The 19174-nt window shown below is 39.8% G+C and overlaps 1 protein-coding gene across 2 annotated transcripts; it reads right to left on the reverse strand.

Annotated features, from left to right (window-relative positions):
- Window positions 1–4112: 4112 nt before the first annotated feature.
- LOC131258383 (monogalactosyldiacylglycerol synthase 2, chloroplastic-like) lies at window positions 4113–8258 on the reverse strand. 2 transcript variants are annotated; one of them, XM_058259692.1, is made up of 8 exons: window positions 7702–8248; window positions 6706–6878; window positions 5737–5898; window positions 5490–5631; window positions 5160–5384; window positions 4988–5050; window positions 4808–4882; window positions 4113–4598 (listed from the first exon to the last, which is right to left on the reverse strand). In XM_058259692.1, exons 1-8 carry the CDS (start codon window positions 8047–8049, stop codon window positions 4347–4349), a joined length of 1440 nt encoding a protein of 479 aa, XP_058115675.1. In that variant the 5' UTR covers window positions 8050–8248; the 3' UTR covers window positions 4113–4346. The 2 variants fall into 2 exon arrangements, with proteins under 2 accessions (XP_058115675.1, XP_058115674.1); XM_058259691.1 differs by having other exon boundaries at window positions 5490–5898; window positions 7702–8258.
- Between the last annotated feature and the right edge of the window lie 10916 nt (window positions 8259–19174).

The following is a 19174-nucleotide window of genomic DNA, read 5'->3' on the forward strand; positions in this document are numbered from 1 at the left end:
CGTTGTGTTGACCCTTGCTCGTGAGAGCATAAACAGTGAGGTTCCTTGTATGGATCCTTGGCTAGTGTGCCTAAAACTAGGTGCTATGTGTTGACCCTTGCTTAGGGAGCATAAACAATCAGCCTAGGTGTAGGTTGTAAAGGTTAAAGGTGAACTTGATTTAAAACCTTAGGTTTGAAGTAAACCGCTGTGAAACTTCCTTAGTGAAATTCGACACACTCAAAGGTTGAGTGCGTCTACCGGAAGTAGAGTAGACAGATCATCAAACCACTATAAAATGACTGTGTTTGTGATTGATATTTGTTCTTGATTATTTGTGTGATTTCATTAACCGTCCTCATACCTGCTTACACTTCACACACAGTCACATCCATCATAAACTATAAACTGTTTCATGTTTGTCATTCAATAGTTTTGTGATTGGATCCTCAATTTGGCTTGGAAGCCATTTGAGTTACTCTAATGATATCCTGATGCTTTTCATGCCTATTTACTCAGGATTAGATTAATAAGATTTTTAATAAGCATAAAATATTTAAAAAGTCCTATTCACCCCCCTCTAGGACTATTGGCATACTCCTTCTTCAACTAAAGCGGTCTTCACCGTTATTTCACCGAATATTGAAGATGAACAGTTAGATTGGGCTAATAATGAAAATGAACAATATGATTGGACCAAAATTACAAATGAATCCTTTGATAGTTCATGTTAGAGATAAACAATTTAGGTGTATATTGAAGAACACCAATCTAATTGAATAAATGTCAAAGTTGAATGGTCCGAGTACAATGATATCAAACATGGACTGCCTGATTAGGCTAAAATTGATGATTAACAGTCCACTAGACTGATATCAAATATCAATGGTATGATTGGATTGAAGTTGAGATAAATGACCCAATTGTGCTTATATTAAAGATCAATGGTTCAACTTGGCTGATGTTGAAGATGAATGGTCCGTCTTGAACGACGCTAGGATATCGAAGATGAACGGTTAGATTTGGGAAAAAATGGATATGACTAGAGGTGTACACGAGTCGAACCAAGTCGAGCTTGGCACAGCTCGACTCAATTCGGCCACTTATGGACCCCAGCTTGAACTTGGCTCAGTCCTTAAGCCTGATTGGCCAGCTTAGCTCGGTTCGGTCAGCAGCTCAGGCCAGTTTGAGCTGAGTTCGAGCCAAGATCAAGCCTTTGCTGCATTTTCTCAAACATAGATTGCACCTTAAATTTCTCACGGAATGTAAGATAACAGCATTGGTTTATAAGTATTTCATCAAACACTCAGTAGGCAACATAAAAATCAAGATACAAGTGTATTTGTTTCATATCCATACCTTCCTCGCCACCAGCCGACACTTTGTTGAGTCATTTCATCAAACACTTGTTGAGCAATATTAATATCAAAATAACTGAGTCACAAAACTGATTCGATCCGAGTTCAATTCGAGTTGGGGTTCGATCGGAGTTGAGTTGAGTTCGGGCCAATGTTCGAATTATCTCCGATATTATCTTTATCTCCAGTTCAGCGATACCGATAACACAAGTAGCGATACCAATAACGCTGGTGGTATCAGAAATTCTCGGTATTAGTAATGTATTGCTAAGTATCGCCAACATATCAATATTGCTGATGTAATCGCCAATATTTTCAACTATGTAAATTCTATGTGTCACTTGTATTGCCAATGCATCAATATCGCCAATGAATCACCAATATTTTTAACTATGTAAATTCTAGGTAGTGGTTGTATCATAAGTGTATCAACGATATTTCAATAATATTGCCAGCGTATTGATATCATGAAAATTTTGTTTATTAGATTTTCATGGGCACATGGTTGTATGTGGTGTTCAATATGTCAATGATAATATTGATAATATCTCGATATTATCGATATTGCAACATGCACGATATTGAGACCGCAATCTTTTGTTTTCTTTCCAATTGATAATGATTTTTTGGTGAAATATCATGTGTTGTTGATATTTTGCAATATCGATGGATATTTGGATGTAAGGTTGGATGGTTAAAGAGGTCGGATGGGATGGTTGGACTGATGTCTTACAATAACACATGCTTTTGAGGCCCTATTAAATGGAAACTTGTTATATTTATATATATATATATATATATACACACACACACACACACACACACACACACACACACACATACACACACACTTTTTGCAGTTTTTTATTTCTAAATATGCAAATATGTACATTTTAACATCTCCTAAAATTTTACTGAAAATTCCACCATTTTCCCCATGTTTCCCCGCATTTCCGGCTATTGGCGGTATCGATATTGTTTCTGTATCCTTGGTCAACGAAACTTGTAGTGATATCGATACTTCGAATACTGGTTCGGGCAAGTTCGAACTTTCGAGCTCAAAAAATCAACTGGACTTGGCTCAAACATAGTTTTGAACTGAGTCGAATTGAACTTTTCGAGTCGAGTCGAGCGAGCTAACCGAGCTAACCGGGATTGTGTACAGCTCTAGATATGATAACTATGATTGGTATGATATTAACTAATGTCGGTCTGATGAATTAACAACCTGTTTTGAACAAAATTAGAGTTGAACTGCTCGATTGGTTAGATATTGAAGTTCAATGGTTTGATTGGATGGAAATTGAAGACATGGTATAATTGGTCTAATATCATAAATAAACGGTTCGAACCATTCATTTCCAATTTCAACCCAATCAAACATTCATATTTGATATCAGTCCATTATAACCATTGATATTCAATATCAACTTAATTGGACCGTTAGTCTTGGATATTAGCCCAATTGGACCATTCATCTCCATTTATCAGCTAATCAGACCGTTAGTCTTTGATATTGGTCCTGTTAGACGATTGATATTCATTTTATTTTATTTTTTTGCCTAATTAGACCATCGATCTTCAATACCATTTGAATCGAAAATTTTGACTTCGGCCAATTCTCCCGTTCATCTTCAATATTGGCCCAATCAATACGTTAATCATCAAAATTGGCCAAATTTGATTATTCATTTTCAACTTTCTCTCAATTAGACTGTTAATCCTTGATATCATTCCACCCTAGTCATTAATCTTCAAATCGACCCAATCAAACCGTTGGTCTTGAATTTTTGCCCAATCAAACAATTCATCTCCAATTCAGCCCAATCAGACCATTGATCTTTGATATTGGTTTAGTTGGACCATTTATCTTAAACTTTAGCATAAATAGATCATTGATCTTTAATATCGTTCAAATCAAACCATTGGACTTGACATCAATCAGACAATTTATCTTCAATTTTGGCCCAATCAAAGCACTCGTCATTGTTATCAGTCCATTTCAACCGTTGATATTCAATATTGACCCACTCAAACTGTTGATCTTGAATATTAGCTTAATTGAACCATTAATTTCCAATCTTGACCAATCATTGATTTGCACTATCCATCAAGTGGGGTCTACCTTTGATCATCAATCCCTCCCAAAAAATCAACAACCATCCAATAAATGGTAAAGGGACAAGCAATCAAAACCGGCCCCATGGAGTATCCTAGCAGTATATGGAATGATTTTACTGCAATAACTTCTAGAAATAATGGATAACCAACCAAGAAAAGAACATAAAACTACCTTGAATTATAATCCCAAGTTGAACAATCAAACTGCTTTACTATAATTTGAAATTGAATGCATTAAAAATTTAAGTTACGTCCAAACAGGGCAAAAATTTTCGCCAATTGAAAGATTCCAGCTGGTTATATAAATTGGTCGGTCCTGATATCCACACATTCACCCATCTTGTGAGTTACAGGGTTTTACACAACCTCTTCTAAGTCTTAATCCTTTATTGCACCCCTTTCTTTGTTATACCTTTCGGTTGCATTTTTTTTTTTCCACTTTCGGTTGCATTTACTTGCACTTCTCTAATCTGTTTTCTGTTATAAAATACAAAAATCCTAAGTTGAACAAGCAATGTAATGATAAAAACCATTTGTATAAGCAACCCATGTCTTGGACGCATGTATGAATAGCCAAACAAATCTTTAAAAGCACATAAACAGAACTGTCTAACAAACCCATGGAAGAACAAGAGCTAAATGGCAAACATCTGCTGATTAGGAAGGAGAAAAACTACTGGAATTAAAACACATTAATATGATACAAAAAATCATACTCTTACCTAAAAGATACACCCAAACCCCAGGAAATAAAACCTGCTTGAACATTTACAGGATTTATTAGCCAAGGAAGCCTACCTAAGGCCAAAGAATCGGAAAATCTAGCTGTACATGGTATAATCAGTCAACCAACATCAGCACCGCTGATGGAGATGCTTGCTACATCAGTTATGAAAATGATGAGGTTAGCGAATAGGGGATGCTGGCCATGGGCCCTCGTTGATGTGCCAACTCATCAATATCCTTGACAATGTTGAACACGGCATCCGGCTGTGAAAGTTTCAGTGCGTTCTGTGACATTCTCTTAAGCTCATCTGATTTGGGACCGAAAAACTGAGCGACTAGATTAGCTGTTTCCTTCGGGCTTTTAGAGAAGACTCCTGCACCATTCTCTACAACATACGGGACATTTCCAACCTCCTGCAAAACACCCAAGAAGGAAAAATTAGTAAGACTAATTTTGCATATGACCAAGAATACAGTGACCCAAGTGAACAAACAACAAAGGTCAGGATTGCACTGATATTGCCTTGGACTGACAAGATTTCCAAATCCTATAAGCTCCTATGTATACAACTGAATGGATGCTTTTGAACAGGAACACAATCAACAAGTTCATTAGCACAGACCTGTCCCGGGATGAAGTCATTGAGGATGATGGGAAGTCCTCTGATCAAAGCCTCAGCAATTGTACCTGGCCCTGCCTATAAACACCGCAGCCAAAGAAAAAATAGCATGAGCTGAAACAGATCTACGGAAGGAGAAATACAGAGACTGACGACATGATAGAGAAATACCCACTAACATACCTTTGTTATAATGCAGTCACAGGCTCCCATCCACTTCTCCATCTGGGTCTCGAATCCTCTTATCTGCAGTGAAGAAAGTTGTGATGAATTTGTCAAAGTGTTCTAACACTTGGGAGATGAATCTATGGCATGATGATTATTATTATTTAATGATTGAATTGCAAAGACTAACCTTCACAGGGACTTTCCATTGAATCGACTCCAGTGCAGAGACTAGAATTTGATTACGGCCACATATGACAACAATCTGCCCAATTGGCTTTGCAAGAGTTTCATCGAACAGTGCTTCTCCAAGGGCCTCTGCAGTTTTCTTGACTGGGCCCATTCCCTCACCTCCTCCCATCAACAAAACCGCAGGCAATTGATGGTCCATCTCCAGCTCTTCTCTTAGTTCATCCTGTATATCGTTGAAAACAGTTGGAAACAAAATAATTAAAAAGAATCCCATCCAGAGAGGTAAATAGGATTTCAGATTTTAGCCAGACAAAATCACAAAATCAACCTTAACAAGGACTGCATGACAAAAAGATGGTCTGACAGGCAAGCCGAACACCCGAATCTGAGAAGGTGCTAGGCCATCCAATAAAGCCCTCTTTGATACCTCCTCTGAGGGACAATAGCATCTATCAACGTTTTTGTGAAACCTGAAGCAGATTGAACTTTCTATCATTTGGAAGCTGCCAAAAAAAAAAAAGACTGCCTTCCTGCTAACATTCAGATAACTAGAATCTGAAATTGTTTTAACAAACCATGTGGGGTGGCAGGTGTTGAGGTCTGTAATGACTGTGACAAACACCACTTTCTTCTGAAGGCCCTGCCATTTAAGCACCGATAGAGGAATATGTTGCATGAGAGGATGAACGCTTATGATAATGTCTGGCTTGTACTCCATCAGTCCGGCCTCCACTTCTCTTTAGTCACAAACAAAAACTAAGTTAAGACCCATGAAGAATCACTTTTCCATAAATCTAAGAAGAATTTACCACTAATCTGAATCATCGATAATCAATTAAAAATTTTTGTTTTAACATTAGAATTTAATTTGTAATCGGATTCCCATTGCAACTTGTGTGCTGGTCTGCTTAACGTTCGCTAACTAGTCAAGGTCTCCATTAAAAAAGAAAAGAAAAGAAGCAAGCTTATTTCCAACTAAAACTGTAATTCTTATATCACATGAAAATGGAGATGATTGAAAATCATTTCAAAAAGATGAAAAAATTAAGATAGGAACCCACTCTTTAGATTTGACAAAAGAAGCCAGCTTCGCTGTTTGCAAATCCAGAGGGATCAAAGACTAATATATAAAAGAGAATCTTCCATGATATCAAACTAAATGATTATGAGAAAAATTGGACTAAAATAACATTAGGGGTCGTTTGACAGATTGGAAGGATTGGTGGAGATTTCATTTTTGGGCCATTTGGTAGAAAGGGTTTTGAAGGGATTTGGATTAGAAGGGAACCAATAAACCTTAGAATTCACGCTGCCGATCAAGTCATGAAAGAAAAAAGAAAAAATAAAAATAAAATACTGCAGAATAGAATAGTGTGTGTTTCTAAATAAAATAATAATCACCCAATTGCAGACAAGAAATAAAATTATAGACTAGTTTAAGATTCCCACAGGGTGGTCAGCATGATTGTCAAGGGAGTGGTTGGAAATACAGGAATCACATCCGCCCACAAAAAATTGTCCAAAAAAAAAAAAAAAAGCCATACTTAGCATAAAAGGCGGCAATTGCTGCAAGATAACCGCAGTGAACCCAGCGAGGATAGCTCCCATGAAAGGCAACCTTCCAAAGCTGAACATGCTTCAGCATGAATTTGTATGATCTCTCCATGTCATTCAAAGGCCAACCAGCATACTCCTTCCAGACATCCTTTACAAACACCTGAAATCAATGGCCGGAAATATTAAAAATTACAGGAATTTTTTTAGAAAGTGAAATCACGTAATACCCAGTAAGACATCAATACAACAGAGTAATTATGAGTAATTTGAATCCGTAGAGTAGAACATAGAAAATTACATGAAATTTCACAGGATTTCCGAATTATTGGAATTAAAAAACCCAAGAGAGATCGACATTTACAGAGAAAATACCCGGAAAAACATTGTAATAACAGATCAACAGATCAAATGCAAATAATCTAAATAGAAAAATCCATTATATTAGTCTTAATAGAGAAATCAAATTGCAGGGAAATCGCACACAAAAACCCATCAAAATGGAAAAGAGAATCATTTAAATCAAAGAGAAAACAGAAAACACCCATATAGAAAAATTAATTTAATTAAAAACATCAAAATCCCCCAAAATAGAAAAGTCATAAAAACAAGTAAAAGACAAGCAACAACAACAACAAAATCTTCAAAACCATAATAACGATAGAAAAAATCAAAATCAAATAAAAACCGTAAAAAGTAACAAAACCCAAAAGAGAAAAAAGAAGAAGAAAACAAAAGGAGATTTAGAAAATCCAAATAATTAAATTATCAGAAAAACAATAGTTCACATCAAAATCACAAAGAAACCACCAAAAGAAAAACCAGACAAACAAAAACAAAACAAAATGAAAAACCGACAATTTATTCAAAAACTCATACAAACCAATAAAACCCCCAAAAAAATAAACAGAAGAAAAATTCAGAATCACATAATTACGGAAGAAAATCCAAGAAAGTAAGAAAAACATCAAATGAAATTCATTTACCCTATATTCGTCTCCGAATTCTAATCTGAAAGCATCTCTAATGGCTTCTGCAGACGCCCGATGACCGCCGCCTGTATCACTCATCAATATCAAAACGTTCTTAGTCCTCTCTGCTCCAAGCTGCACAAGCTCCATGGTGTTCCCATCACCATCATCATCATCCTCATCATCATCCTCATGACATCCATACATCGATGAGGACAGAGAAGAAGAAGAGCGGATCCTTCTCTTCTTCTTCTTCTTCTTCTGTTGGTGGTGGTCGGAGGGAGAGTGAGCCCCACCCCCAATACTCTTGAACAGCGCTTCTCTGATCGACGTTCTACGAGGCGACACCAGCGATGTCACCATGGCAGCAGTAGCAGCTCCGAAACTATCCACCAGCAATTCAATCTGGCCGACGGATGAAGCGTGCTTGGACTCTTAGGTGGGGTTGAGAAGAAGCAAATCCGAGCTGGCGTGGGCTGGAAGCTCTTATTTAGTTTGATACGCTTGAGAGAGACTACAGGTGCTGGATTATTAGATTCGGGAATGATGCTGGCATTTTGGGTGGTGGGGATGACTTCAAAATTCCTTGATTCGCATTTTTCGTTGGAATCTTCCGACGGCGAGATCCACATGTAACGGACGCGGATTTCCTGCGAAAGCCTTTCGCAGGAAGTTCCTGCGCAAGGATTCTGGATGGGGCCCACTGTGATGTTTTTTAGAAATTCAACCCGTCCATCAGTTTTTTGAACTCATTTTAGGGCATGAGACCGAAAAATAATTAGGATCTAAAACTCAAGTGGGCCATACTAAATGAAACAGTGTGGAAAGGAATTCCCACCGTTGAAACTTTCCTAGGATCCACCTTGATGTTTATATTCCATCCAAACCGTTTATAAGGTCATTTTCACTGAGATGAAGTGAAAAAGCCAAGAAATTAAATAGATACAAAACTTTTGTGGCCATATAAATGCTTCAACGGTGGTCACTAAATCCCATAGTTTCCTCTCGTGTGGCCCAATTGAGTCTCTGATCCTCCTCATTTTTGGTCGCATGTCTTGAAATGAAGTCAAAAAACGGATGGACGGACTGGCTTTCTCACAAACATTGTAGTGGGCCCCACGCAAAATCTTGCGCAGGAACTTCCTGCGAAATGCTTTCGCAGGAAATCCGCGTCCCACATGTAACAGGAAACGGATTGGCTACTCCCCTGCCACCAGCCTCGTGGCTGATGGTCGGTGCTCTGTGGGCCCCACAATGATGTATATGTTTCATCCATTCCGTTCATCCATTTTTACAGATCATTTTAGGGCTTGAACCTAAAAATTAGATTGATATAAATCTCAGGTGGACCACACCACATGAAAACAATAGTGATTAGATATCCACCATTAAAATCCTCCTATGGCCCATTGTACTGTTTATTTGACATCCAATCTGTTGATTAGGTCATACAGGCTCAGATTAAGGGGAAAAAAAATCAACTTGATCCCAAACTTCTGTGGCCCCCAAAATGTTTTTAATAGTCGACGCTCATTCACCACTGTTTCCTGTAATGTGGTCCATTTGAGATTGGGATATATCTCTGTTTTGGTCTCATACCATAAATGATCTATAAAAATAGATGGACCGCATGGATGTAATACATACATCATAGTGGGGTCCACGGAACACTGACCATCAGCCATTGGCTGGTGTCAGGGGGAGTAGCCCATCCCTTTCCCATGTATGGGTAGTTGAGTTGGACTCATGTTGTCGACTCGGACTCGGATTGCGTAGTGTATAACCTACCACCTACGTCGGTGCTGTATAGTGGTAAAACTTTGTCAGCCCCAACATGATGTATGTGTTTAATCAATGCCGTCCACTCATTTTTCCATCCATCCAACCTGTTTATAAGGTCATACAGACATGGACGAAAAAAAAAAAAAACAGCAATATCAGCTTATCAAAACTCATGTGTCACTCTAGAATTTTTCAACAGTAGATGTTCAATCCCCTATTGCTTCCTGTGGTGTGGTCCACTTAAGTTTTGGATCGGCCTCACTTTTCAAATTCATGTCTAAAATGATATGGAAAAATGAATGGACTGCGTGGATAAAATACATACATAATTTTGGGGCCCATAGAGTTTTGCGACGTATACACTGTACCGAGGTCGGTATGGTGTTCTACACTGTACAATCCGCTTCCATCTCCGACTTGGAAAGTTGGGGTTGAGTTGGATGGCGGTGGGCCCGTTCTGTTATTATAAATCCAAAGCCTAATTGCTCGCTTGATATAGTGAAGGGCTTCTCGGCATTGTAGTTAGAGGAGGATACTTATACCGAATCCAGACCATTCACAACGTAATTCCAACTCACAGTATACCTATTCATGACAAAGACCTGGTACATACATTGATCATATACCATCCGTCATCTTTCCTTTACAAATATGGCCCAACTGAGGTATCTATTCTGATTATTAGACCATTTACTTATGAATAACGACTCGGATTTTAAATACGTAACATTTTGGTACGAGTGTTAAGAAAGTTCCTATCCATCTCAAGCGAGCGACTACGCTTGAGCAGCGCAGTACTCACAATTGCGGGAGCGGATCAGGTGCGGCCTCGGCTTCACCCAAGACCGTACGGCTCTTTCCGCGGTGCCTACCTTAATGTACGTATTATACATCTACCCTGTCCATCCGTTTTTCCATATCATTTTAAGGATATAATATAAAATTTAAGAAGATTAAAATCTCAGGTGGACTATACCATAGGTAAAAGTGGTGATTGAAATTCCTACCATTAAAAGATTCCTAGGGCCCACCATAATGTTTCTGAAATTTTTATTTTCAATCGATACTGTTGATAATGTGACTTAAACATGGATGAAAGGAAAAAAAAAAAAAAAATACATATATTAGCTTGATCCAAAACTATTATCGTCCATTAATGGACAATCACAATTTTTTCAAATGGTATGGTCTACCTGAGAACTGGATCTATACATTTTTTAGGTTCATGCCCTAAAATAAATAAATAATAATAATAATAAACCAATGGATGGCATGGATATAGAATACTATCAAGGTAGGCCCACCACAATGGCCGCATCGTCTTGGGTGAGGCCGGGGCGCACCGAATCCGGCCACATCAATCCCTCTCTTTCTCTCCTCGTGCGTCGCACGTGCTATTCCATTGATGGATATTTACGTGGGGTCCATGTCCTTATAGGAAACGGATTGGCTACTCCCCCTGCCACCAGCAAATGGCTGATGGTCGGTGCCATGTGGGACCCACCATGATGTATGCGTTTCATCCATGCCAACCATCTATTTTTATATATCATTTTATGTTATGAGAGAAAAAACTAGGTATATCTAAATATAAAGTGGACCACATTACAAGAAGCAGTGTTGAATGAACGTTGACTATTAAAATGAGAGAAAAAACTAGGTATATCTAAATCTAAAGTGGACCACATTACAGGAAGCAGTGTTGAATGAACGTTGACCATTAAAAACGTTTTGGGGCCATAAAAGCTTTGGATCAAGCTGATATTTATTTTTTTCCCTTCATCTGGGTCTTTATAACCCAATCAGCAGATTGGATGTCAAATAAACAGTACAATGGGCCTTAGGAGGATTTTAATGGTGGATATCCAATCATTATTGTTCTCCTGTGGTGTGGTTCATCCGAGATTTATATCCCTACCGTTTTTTGTATTAGTACTTAAACTGATCCCTAAAAATGGATGAACGAAATGGATGAAACAAATACATTATCGTGAGGCCCATAGAGCACCAACCACTGGCCACGGGGATGGTGTCAGTGGGAGTAGCCAATCCGTCTCCGACCTTAGATACAAAAATGAGAAATTTATGACCGTGGACCCCGCCTTTTATCCATTGGATATTCTCGAAACAATACAAACTTAACATACGTACTTAGACCTCCTCATACGGACGACAAATTCCAAGATGAAAATACCCCTCCTTTTCACATAAACAGATTGGCTACTCCGCCTGCAACCCACTAATGGCGGATCGTCAGTGGTCTGTTGACCCCACCATGATGTATGATTTTCATCCATGCCATCCATATATTTTTTCGGATCATTTTATGGTATGAGATAAAAAATGAGGTATATCCAAATCTTAACTGTACCACATTACAGGAAACAGTGTTGAATGAGCGTCAACTATTAGAAATCCTCAGCTGTCTAAGTTGGGGCCCACTGTGATGTTTGTGAGAAATCCTCCCCGTCTAAGTTCATTCATAGGGTCACAAAGACCTAGATGAAGAGGAAAAACAAATTTTATAATGATCCAAAACTTATGTAACCCCTAAAAGGGTTTCAATGGTAGACATTCAATTCCCCACTGCCTTTTACAGTGTGGTCCACTTGATAGCTAGATCTGTCTTATTTTTCACTTCAAGCCTTAATTCGAGTTCGCCAAATAGATGGACGGTTTGGATATAACACATACCTCATAATGGGACCCACAAAAATCGGTGGGGATTAAAGCAAGGAAAAAAAATTTAAAGAAAAAAAAAAAAAAAAACGAAGCCAGCGAGTTGGGGTCAACCCGGGTTGGGACCCGGTTGAATGGGTCAGAGCTTCGCCTATCACTACGGATTATAACCGTAGCCATAACTGCAGTGTTATGCACTTTTTCCTCTTTTTTATTTTTATTTTTTACATGGAGAACATTTTCCCCCTTACATTTTTCTATAATACATAATTATGTAAATATGTATATATAAGTATACAAAAATATTTTTCTATCTTTTAATTCATTTCTTTGTTTATTTATTTAACAAGCATATTTCCTAAACTAGAATGATTTACTTAACTTACCGCATATGATTTTGGGGTAGGAGAAACTAATTTAGCCAACCAACCTATTTATTTTCCAAGATTCCATCGGGTCGATGGTCGAAAATCCATTTCATTCAGTTGGTGGTCAATTTCAATCACTTTGCGGTCAAGCTGGAAATTCAGCGAGGCAAAAATGAAATTGAGCAGGGAAAACTAATAATTCAGCGGGGAAAACATGAAATTGAGCAGGGCAAACATGAAATTAGGGCTGAAAGTCAGGTGGGTTAGTTTGGGTTGGTGCTCAACCCTAACCCAACCCAAGGTTCCTATACCTAAACCTTGACAGAATTCTCAACCCAAGCCCAACCCAAGAGGGCTTGACGGGTTGATTGGGTTGGTCGGGTGTATACGTGCTAATATTTTCGTTATTACATTAGTTTATTATATTTCAATATAGGACTTATTTTTTGTATCTATGATTTTATTAATTATATATGTGATTATTCATCATAAAGAACTTCATTTTTTTCTTTAAAAAACTAAGCTAAAATATAGGACTACTCCTTTAAAAAGTCATGTAGCATAGCACGCAATCTATTTGGGAGGGAGAAATCTGGCATATCTTGTTAGCTTGAGTCCTTGGAAATGACGTGGACAAATGAGACCGACATCACTAGTGTACTTTCTACACAAACAATCCACACTCAATTATAATTTATAAGTGTCATGCCCCAAACCCGGAAATTGGAGTCACAAGAATCCCGATCACCGAATCCGGTGCCAACAGTCTCCGTAGTACCTCATTCTCGGCTCCTATCGTTTATACGCCAAATTCTGATCTTAGGATCCTACAAGGAGGATTTTTTTTTCAACATATATTTAACTCGTAATAAGCATAATCACAAGTATACCCAAATTACAAAGACAACATCATCATCACATATCCACTAATATAAACATTTGAATACAATACTGAAAGGGAAATACATAAATCGAAAGTCAAGCTCCAAAAGACCGCTACACGCTCCAAGCTCAACACTGCTGCAACCTATCATCATCTGCACGCATCTATCATGCATGAGCTTATAGAAAGCTTAAAGGGTGGTGTAAGTGTGTGCACAAGGTAAGTGCCAAGTATTCAAAACAATGTCATCATCATACAATACCGGAAATACTGGTAATTCATAAATCGTACATTATCGGAATAAGTAGAAAGACTGACGAGATCATGAATTATCAGAGTAAGCAGAAATACTAACAAGAGCGAGACTTATCGGAATAAACAGAAATACTAACAAGATCATAAATCATAAGATAACAGAGTAAGCAATATAGAACAACTATACAAATAAGGAGTCATAAAAAGCCAAATATCAGATGCCGAGGATGCGATACAATATACAATTCCTGATGAGTTTATGAATAGCGTCAACCGTATCTAGACGATATAAATGCAGAAACGCAGTAACCCAACAATGTCATATGCGGTGTGAATGGAATGACCATGCCGGAGTGTGAAGTCGGGATGATAGTACGTAGTATCACAGGCTATGGGGTCCATCACAAGGAACTTCTATCCAAACCAGTCTCATACCTAAATTTAGATAGTCAGACTCAATGTGGTAAACTCCTGATCTCATGTTAGTCGCGCACCCCAACCGAAATCTTCGCCATTGCGAAGGTACATGTAATAAATAGTTACGCACCACCAGCCCGAGTGGATAGTGAATGAATGAATGAATGAGTATGCAACTCCTGCTCAATAAGTCCGCATATTAGTACGGTTCCTCTCTGGGATCATCATCGGGGTCTATTACACTCTACGCTAGCTTGTCGCCCCTATCCGAGCACACAACTGGGTAAGTGGAAGAGACCTCACTATCTACTGGCCAATATTGGGCCCGGCTCGTCAATAGCGGACCCATTCCTCAAGTTGGTCAAAATCAACCTAGATATTGCCCCCTCACTCAGTCAGGTAAGGTCACACTCCCTCCCAACCGACCACGATACAGTGGGAAACGCGGCCTCCTGGTATTCAACCCTCATGCGGTCATATACATCCACTCGGTCTCGACGTTGGGGCGTCCTCTAGTACCAAGAGGGTTTAGGGATTTTCAATAAGGGTCATCTATGGCAGCCCGATGCTAGAACAAATTTTCGGTGTCCCGTCTAGCCATCCACGACATGCCTGTAGAGGCTACGGCCCTGATGTCGCTAGGGCGTATAGTAATCACAACACAATGCAAGATACATGAGTCATACAATCCAATTATGCATCAATCCTGCGCATGCGCACGCTCATGTGAGATAACCTCCGCCTACCAAGGAGTCTCATAACAACTTGCCTAATAACATATGCGATGGTTAACCACATCTCATAACAAACATACAAATGATGCGTATGGGCATGTATCATGATGCTATGCTGTCACATACTCATAATCAGTATCAATAACTGATATCAACAATCGGTCTCGACAATGTGGACATTTAACCAACATTGCCCCCAAGGAATAGCCCACACAGATCCTAACATATTGTGGACTCATGGCCTCACACAAGGGTTAAATATACAACATCATGGCCTCACTCAAGTGTTGAATATGCATTACAACGAGCCTCAAATACGGGCCGAATGCATATCACAATGAGCCTCAACTACGGGTCATATATACATCATATAGGTCTTGACAATCGGCCTTGGCAATCGAAATCGACCTCAACCATCGGAATCGACACTCAGAATCAACCTCGATACTTGGTACCGATAATCAACATCGATGATCAGCACCGACGATTAGCATCGATAATTGGCACCGACAACCAGCATATATAAGCAAGGCGAGGTCCATAGATGGACAACCAATCAACCATAATGTAAAGATTAGCTCTCGGCCATGGTTATATCAAATCCGATAGCACGAAGTCATCCGTCTAAGGCGAATGGGGCCCACTTATTTGGGTTAACCCACGAAGAGAATAGCCTACGAAGGCCTAAGGGAAGGTCACAATGAGGACATCTAACCGTCATTGCCCATCAATGTGGACATCTAACCAACATTGCTCCTAAGGAGTGACCTACATAAGGCCAAACATATTGTGGGCCCATGGCCTCACATACAATCACGATGAGCCTCATTTACATCACATCGGCCTCGTCATGTGGGCCAACATATATCACTTTGGGCCTCATATAAGGGCTACATACACATCACTATGACCCACGACATATGGGCCGAAAATACATCCCAGTGGGCCGCAACACATGGGTCTCATATACATCAAATGAGTCGCACTATATGGGCCTCATATACATCAAATGGACTACATCACATGGTCCGCACCAATGGGCCAATATACATCAAGTGTGTCGCATCATATGGACCTAGAATATAACTCAATGGGCCACGCCAAAAAGGGCCACAAATACATAACAGACGGACCCTGCACATGGGCCTAATATACATAACAGGTGGGCTCTGCACATGGGCCTCATCATATCAAGTTGGGTCACATCAATGAGCCGCACCAATGGGTCTCATAAAACAACAAGTGGGCCTCAAATATACAACAAGTGGGCCTCAAATATACATTACAGGTGGGTCCTATCACATGCTCAAGCGGTGTGGGTGAATCACATCCATCAAGGTGGGACCGATAGAAGGACGACGTGGACATAAAATACATACATCATGGTGGAGTCCTCATCACTGTCCAAACATGTCTAGCACTGTCTAGATCATCTAGACGGTGTGGATGAATAAATACATCATGGTGGTCCTTACACAACAGCACAACAAATGGACGGGTGGGTGTGCACCTACATCAATACAAGGTGGGCCCCACACGCACTGATGAGGGTTGAATATTGCATATTAGATCTCAATTATTACCTAATTTTACGTACATGATACTGTTTAACGCCCTGCTTTAATCATGTTTGTGATGCAATGTGTATTTAGGAGCATGGACTACAAAAGGGTGCTAAAAGCATGGATTTAACGCTCATAATTCACCAAGGCAAGGGACGGACCCCAGGGGACCAAGATCGATGGATTTACATGCCAGTGATCCAAAAATTTTGAGAAATTGAAGCTCAAGTGGCCTGAAAGTCAGCTAGAATGCTTGATCATAAGGTTTCCACCATCCGTTCAGCTTGAAACTTTATATATGGCTCGATGACCACAAATTAGCCGTACATGTCAAAATTTATCCCTTGGATCAGTGTATAAGTGACCCGATGGGCAAGATCAGACAATAACCATTAAGAAAGTAACTTGGACATCGCGATCGGGACCCAACTGAACCAATGGAAAGAGCATGAAAAATGGTGGATATTCGCCAAATTTCACTTCTTTTGGACGGTGCAGTAGGGAGGAACGAACGACAGACTATCTTAGAAGGGAGAGTGGCAAATTTGTAAATAAGCAAAATTCCATATGCATGCACGTAAAGGATAACAGAGGGTTGCTTCAACGGTGGGTAGTGCTTCATCATAAGTGGATAGTGTAACCCACATAGAGTTCGGATTTACTTCATACTTTGACCCATGGGCTTACACGTTACTGAGAAAATGATGAACGGAGTAGATCCCTGAGAATGTCATCAGAAGTGAGCCCCACCTATTTTATTCTTTTAAACAAAACATCTAAACAGTTCCCTTCTGGCGCAAAACGTCCAGTGACAGACGTGCTTACTACTGGGTTTTGATAGTGGGCCCCACCCATCATCACTTTTCATGATTTGGACCGTCCAAAGTGTCCCATAGGGCAGTAGCAACTCATGCCTAGGTGGCAGAATTGTAAAAGATCGCGAAGATTGGGTTTCAGCTATTTAAACTAGGACGGACGGACGCTACCATGGTGGGGTCCACGTCTAATAGGTGGACGATTTAGATATAAAATATATACATTTATTGGGTGGCCCATTACAGCCCCGTCCTAATCAGTTCAGCATCGTCCAGATATGTCTGGACGGTGAATGTCACGCCCCAAACCCAAAAATCGGATTCACAGGAATCCCGATCGCCAAATCCGGTGTCAACAGCCTCCGTAGTACCCCATTCTCGGCTCCCAGCATCCATATGCCAGATTCCGATCCTGGAATCCTACAAGGAGGATTTTTTTAACTCGCAATAAGCATAACCACAAGATTATCTAATTCACAAAGGCAATATCATCATCACATATCCACTAATATAATCAGTTGAGTACAATGCTGGAAGGAAATACATTAAAAAAAAAAAAAAGCTCCAGAAGACCGCCGCACGCTCCAAGCTTAACACTGTTGCAACCTAACATCACCTGCACACATCTATCGTGCATAAGCTTATAGAAAGCTTAGAGGGTGGTGTAAGTGTGTGTATAAGGTAAGTGCCAAGTATTCAATAGAATGACATCATCATATAATACTAGAAATACGGGTAATCCATAAATCATACAATATCGGAATAAGCAGAAATATTGATAAGATCATGAATTATCAGAGTAAGCAGGAATATTGACAAGATCATACGATAACAGAGTAAACAAAAATACGGACAAGTCCATGAGTCAATTAATGTCAAAATACGCAATATAGAACAACTATGCAAATGAGGAATTATAGATAGTTAAATATCAGATGCAGAGGATGCAATATAATATACATTCCTGATGAGTAACACAAATAGCATCAGCTGTACCTAGACCATATAAATGTAGAGACACAATAGCCCAAAATGCCGTATGCCACGAATGTTATGCAATATGCGGTGCAAATGGAATGACCATACTTGAGTGTGAAGTCGAGATGATAGTACGTAGTATCGCAGGCTATGGGGTCTATCACAAGGGACTTCTATCCAAACCAGTCTCATATCTAAATTTGGATAGTCAGACTCAATGTGGTAAACTCCTGATCTCAGGTTAGTTGCGCGCCCCAACCGAAATCCTGGTCATTGCGAAGGCACACATAACAAATAGTTGCGCACCACCAACCCGAGTGGATAGTGTATGAATGAATGCATGAATGAGTATGTAACCCCTGTTCACTAAATCCACATATCAGTACAGTTCATCTCTGGGATCATCACCGGGGTTTAGTACACTCCAAATGACACTGCCACTCTCCCGGCCGCATAGTCCAAGTGAGCGTAAGAAACCTTACTATCCGTCTGGCCAATAGTCTGCCAATACCTATCTGGCACATCGATAGCAGACCCATTCACGAGCTGGTCAAACTTAGCCTAGTATTGCCCCCTACCCTCGGGTGAGTAAGGCCACACCCGCTCCCAACCGACCACGACACAGTGGGAGACGCGGCCTCCTGGTATTCGGCACTCGGGCGCTCATGTATCCACTCGGTCTCGACGTTGGGGTGTCCTCTAGTACCAAGAGGGTTTAGGAATTTTCACCGAGGGACATGTATGGCGCTAGTATGCTAGAACCAATATTTTCGGTGTCCCATCTGGCCATCCACGATATGCCTGTGGAGGCTACAGCCCTGATGTTGCTAGGGCGTACAGTAATCACAATGCAAGTTGCATGAGTCATACAATCCAGTCATGCATCAATCATGCACATACCATGCACTCATGTGAAATAGCCTCCGCCTATCAGGGAGTCTCATAACAATCTGCCCAATGACATATGCAATGATCAACCACATCTCATAACAAACATGTAGATGATGCGTATGGG

The sequence above is a fragment of the Magnolia sinica genome, chromosome 10 (assembly GCF_029962835.1).
Source record: "Magnolia sinica isolate HGM2019 chromosome 10, MsV1, whole genome shotgun sequence".
Classification (NCBI taxonomy): Eukaryota; Viridiplantae; Streptophyta; class Magnoliopsida; order Magnoliales; family Magnoliaceae; genus Magnolia; species Magnolia sinica.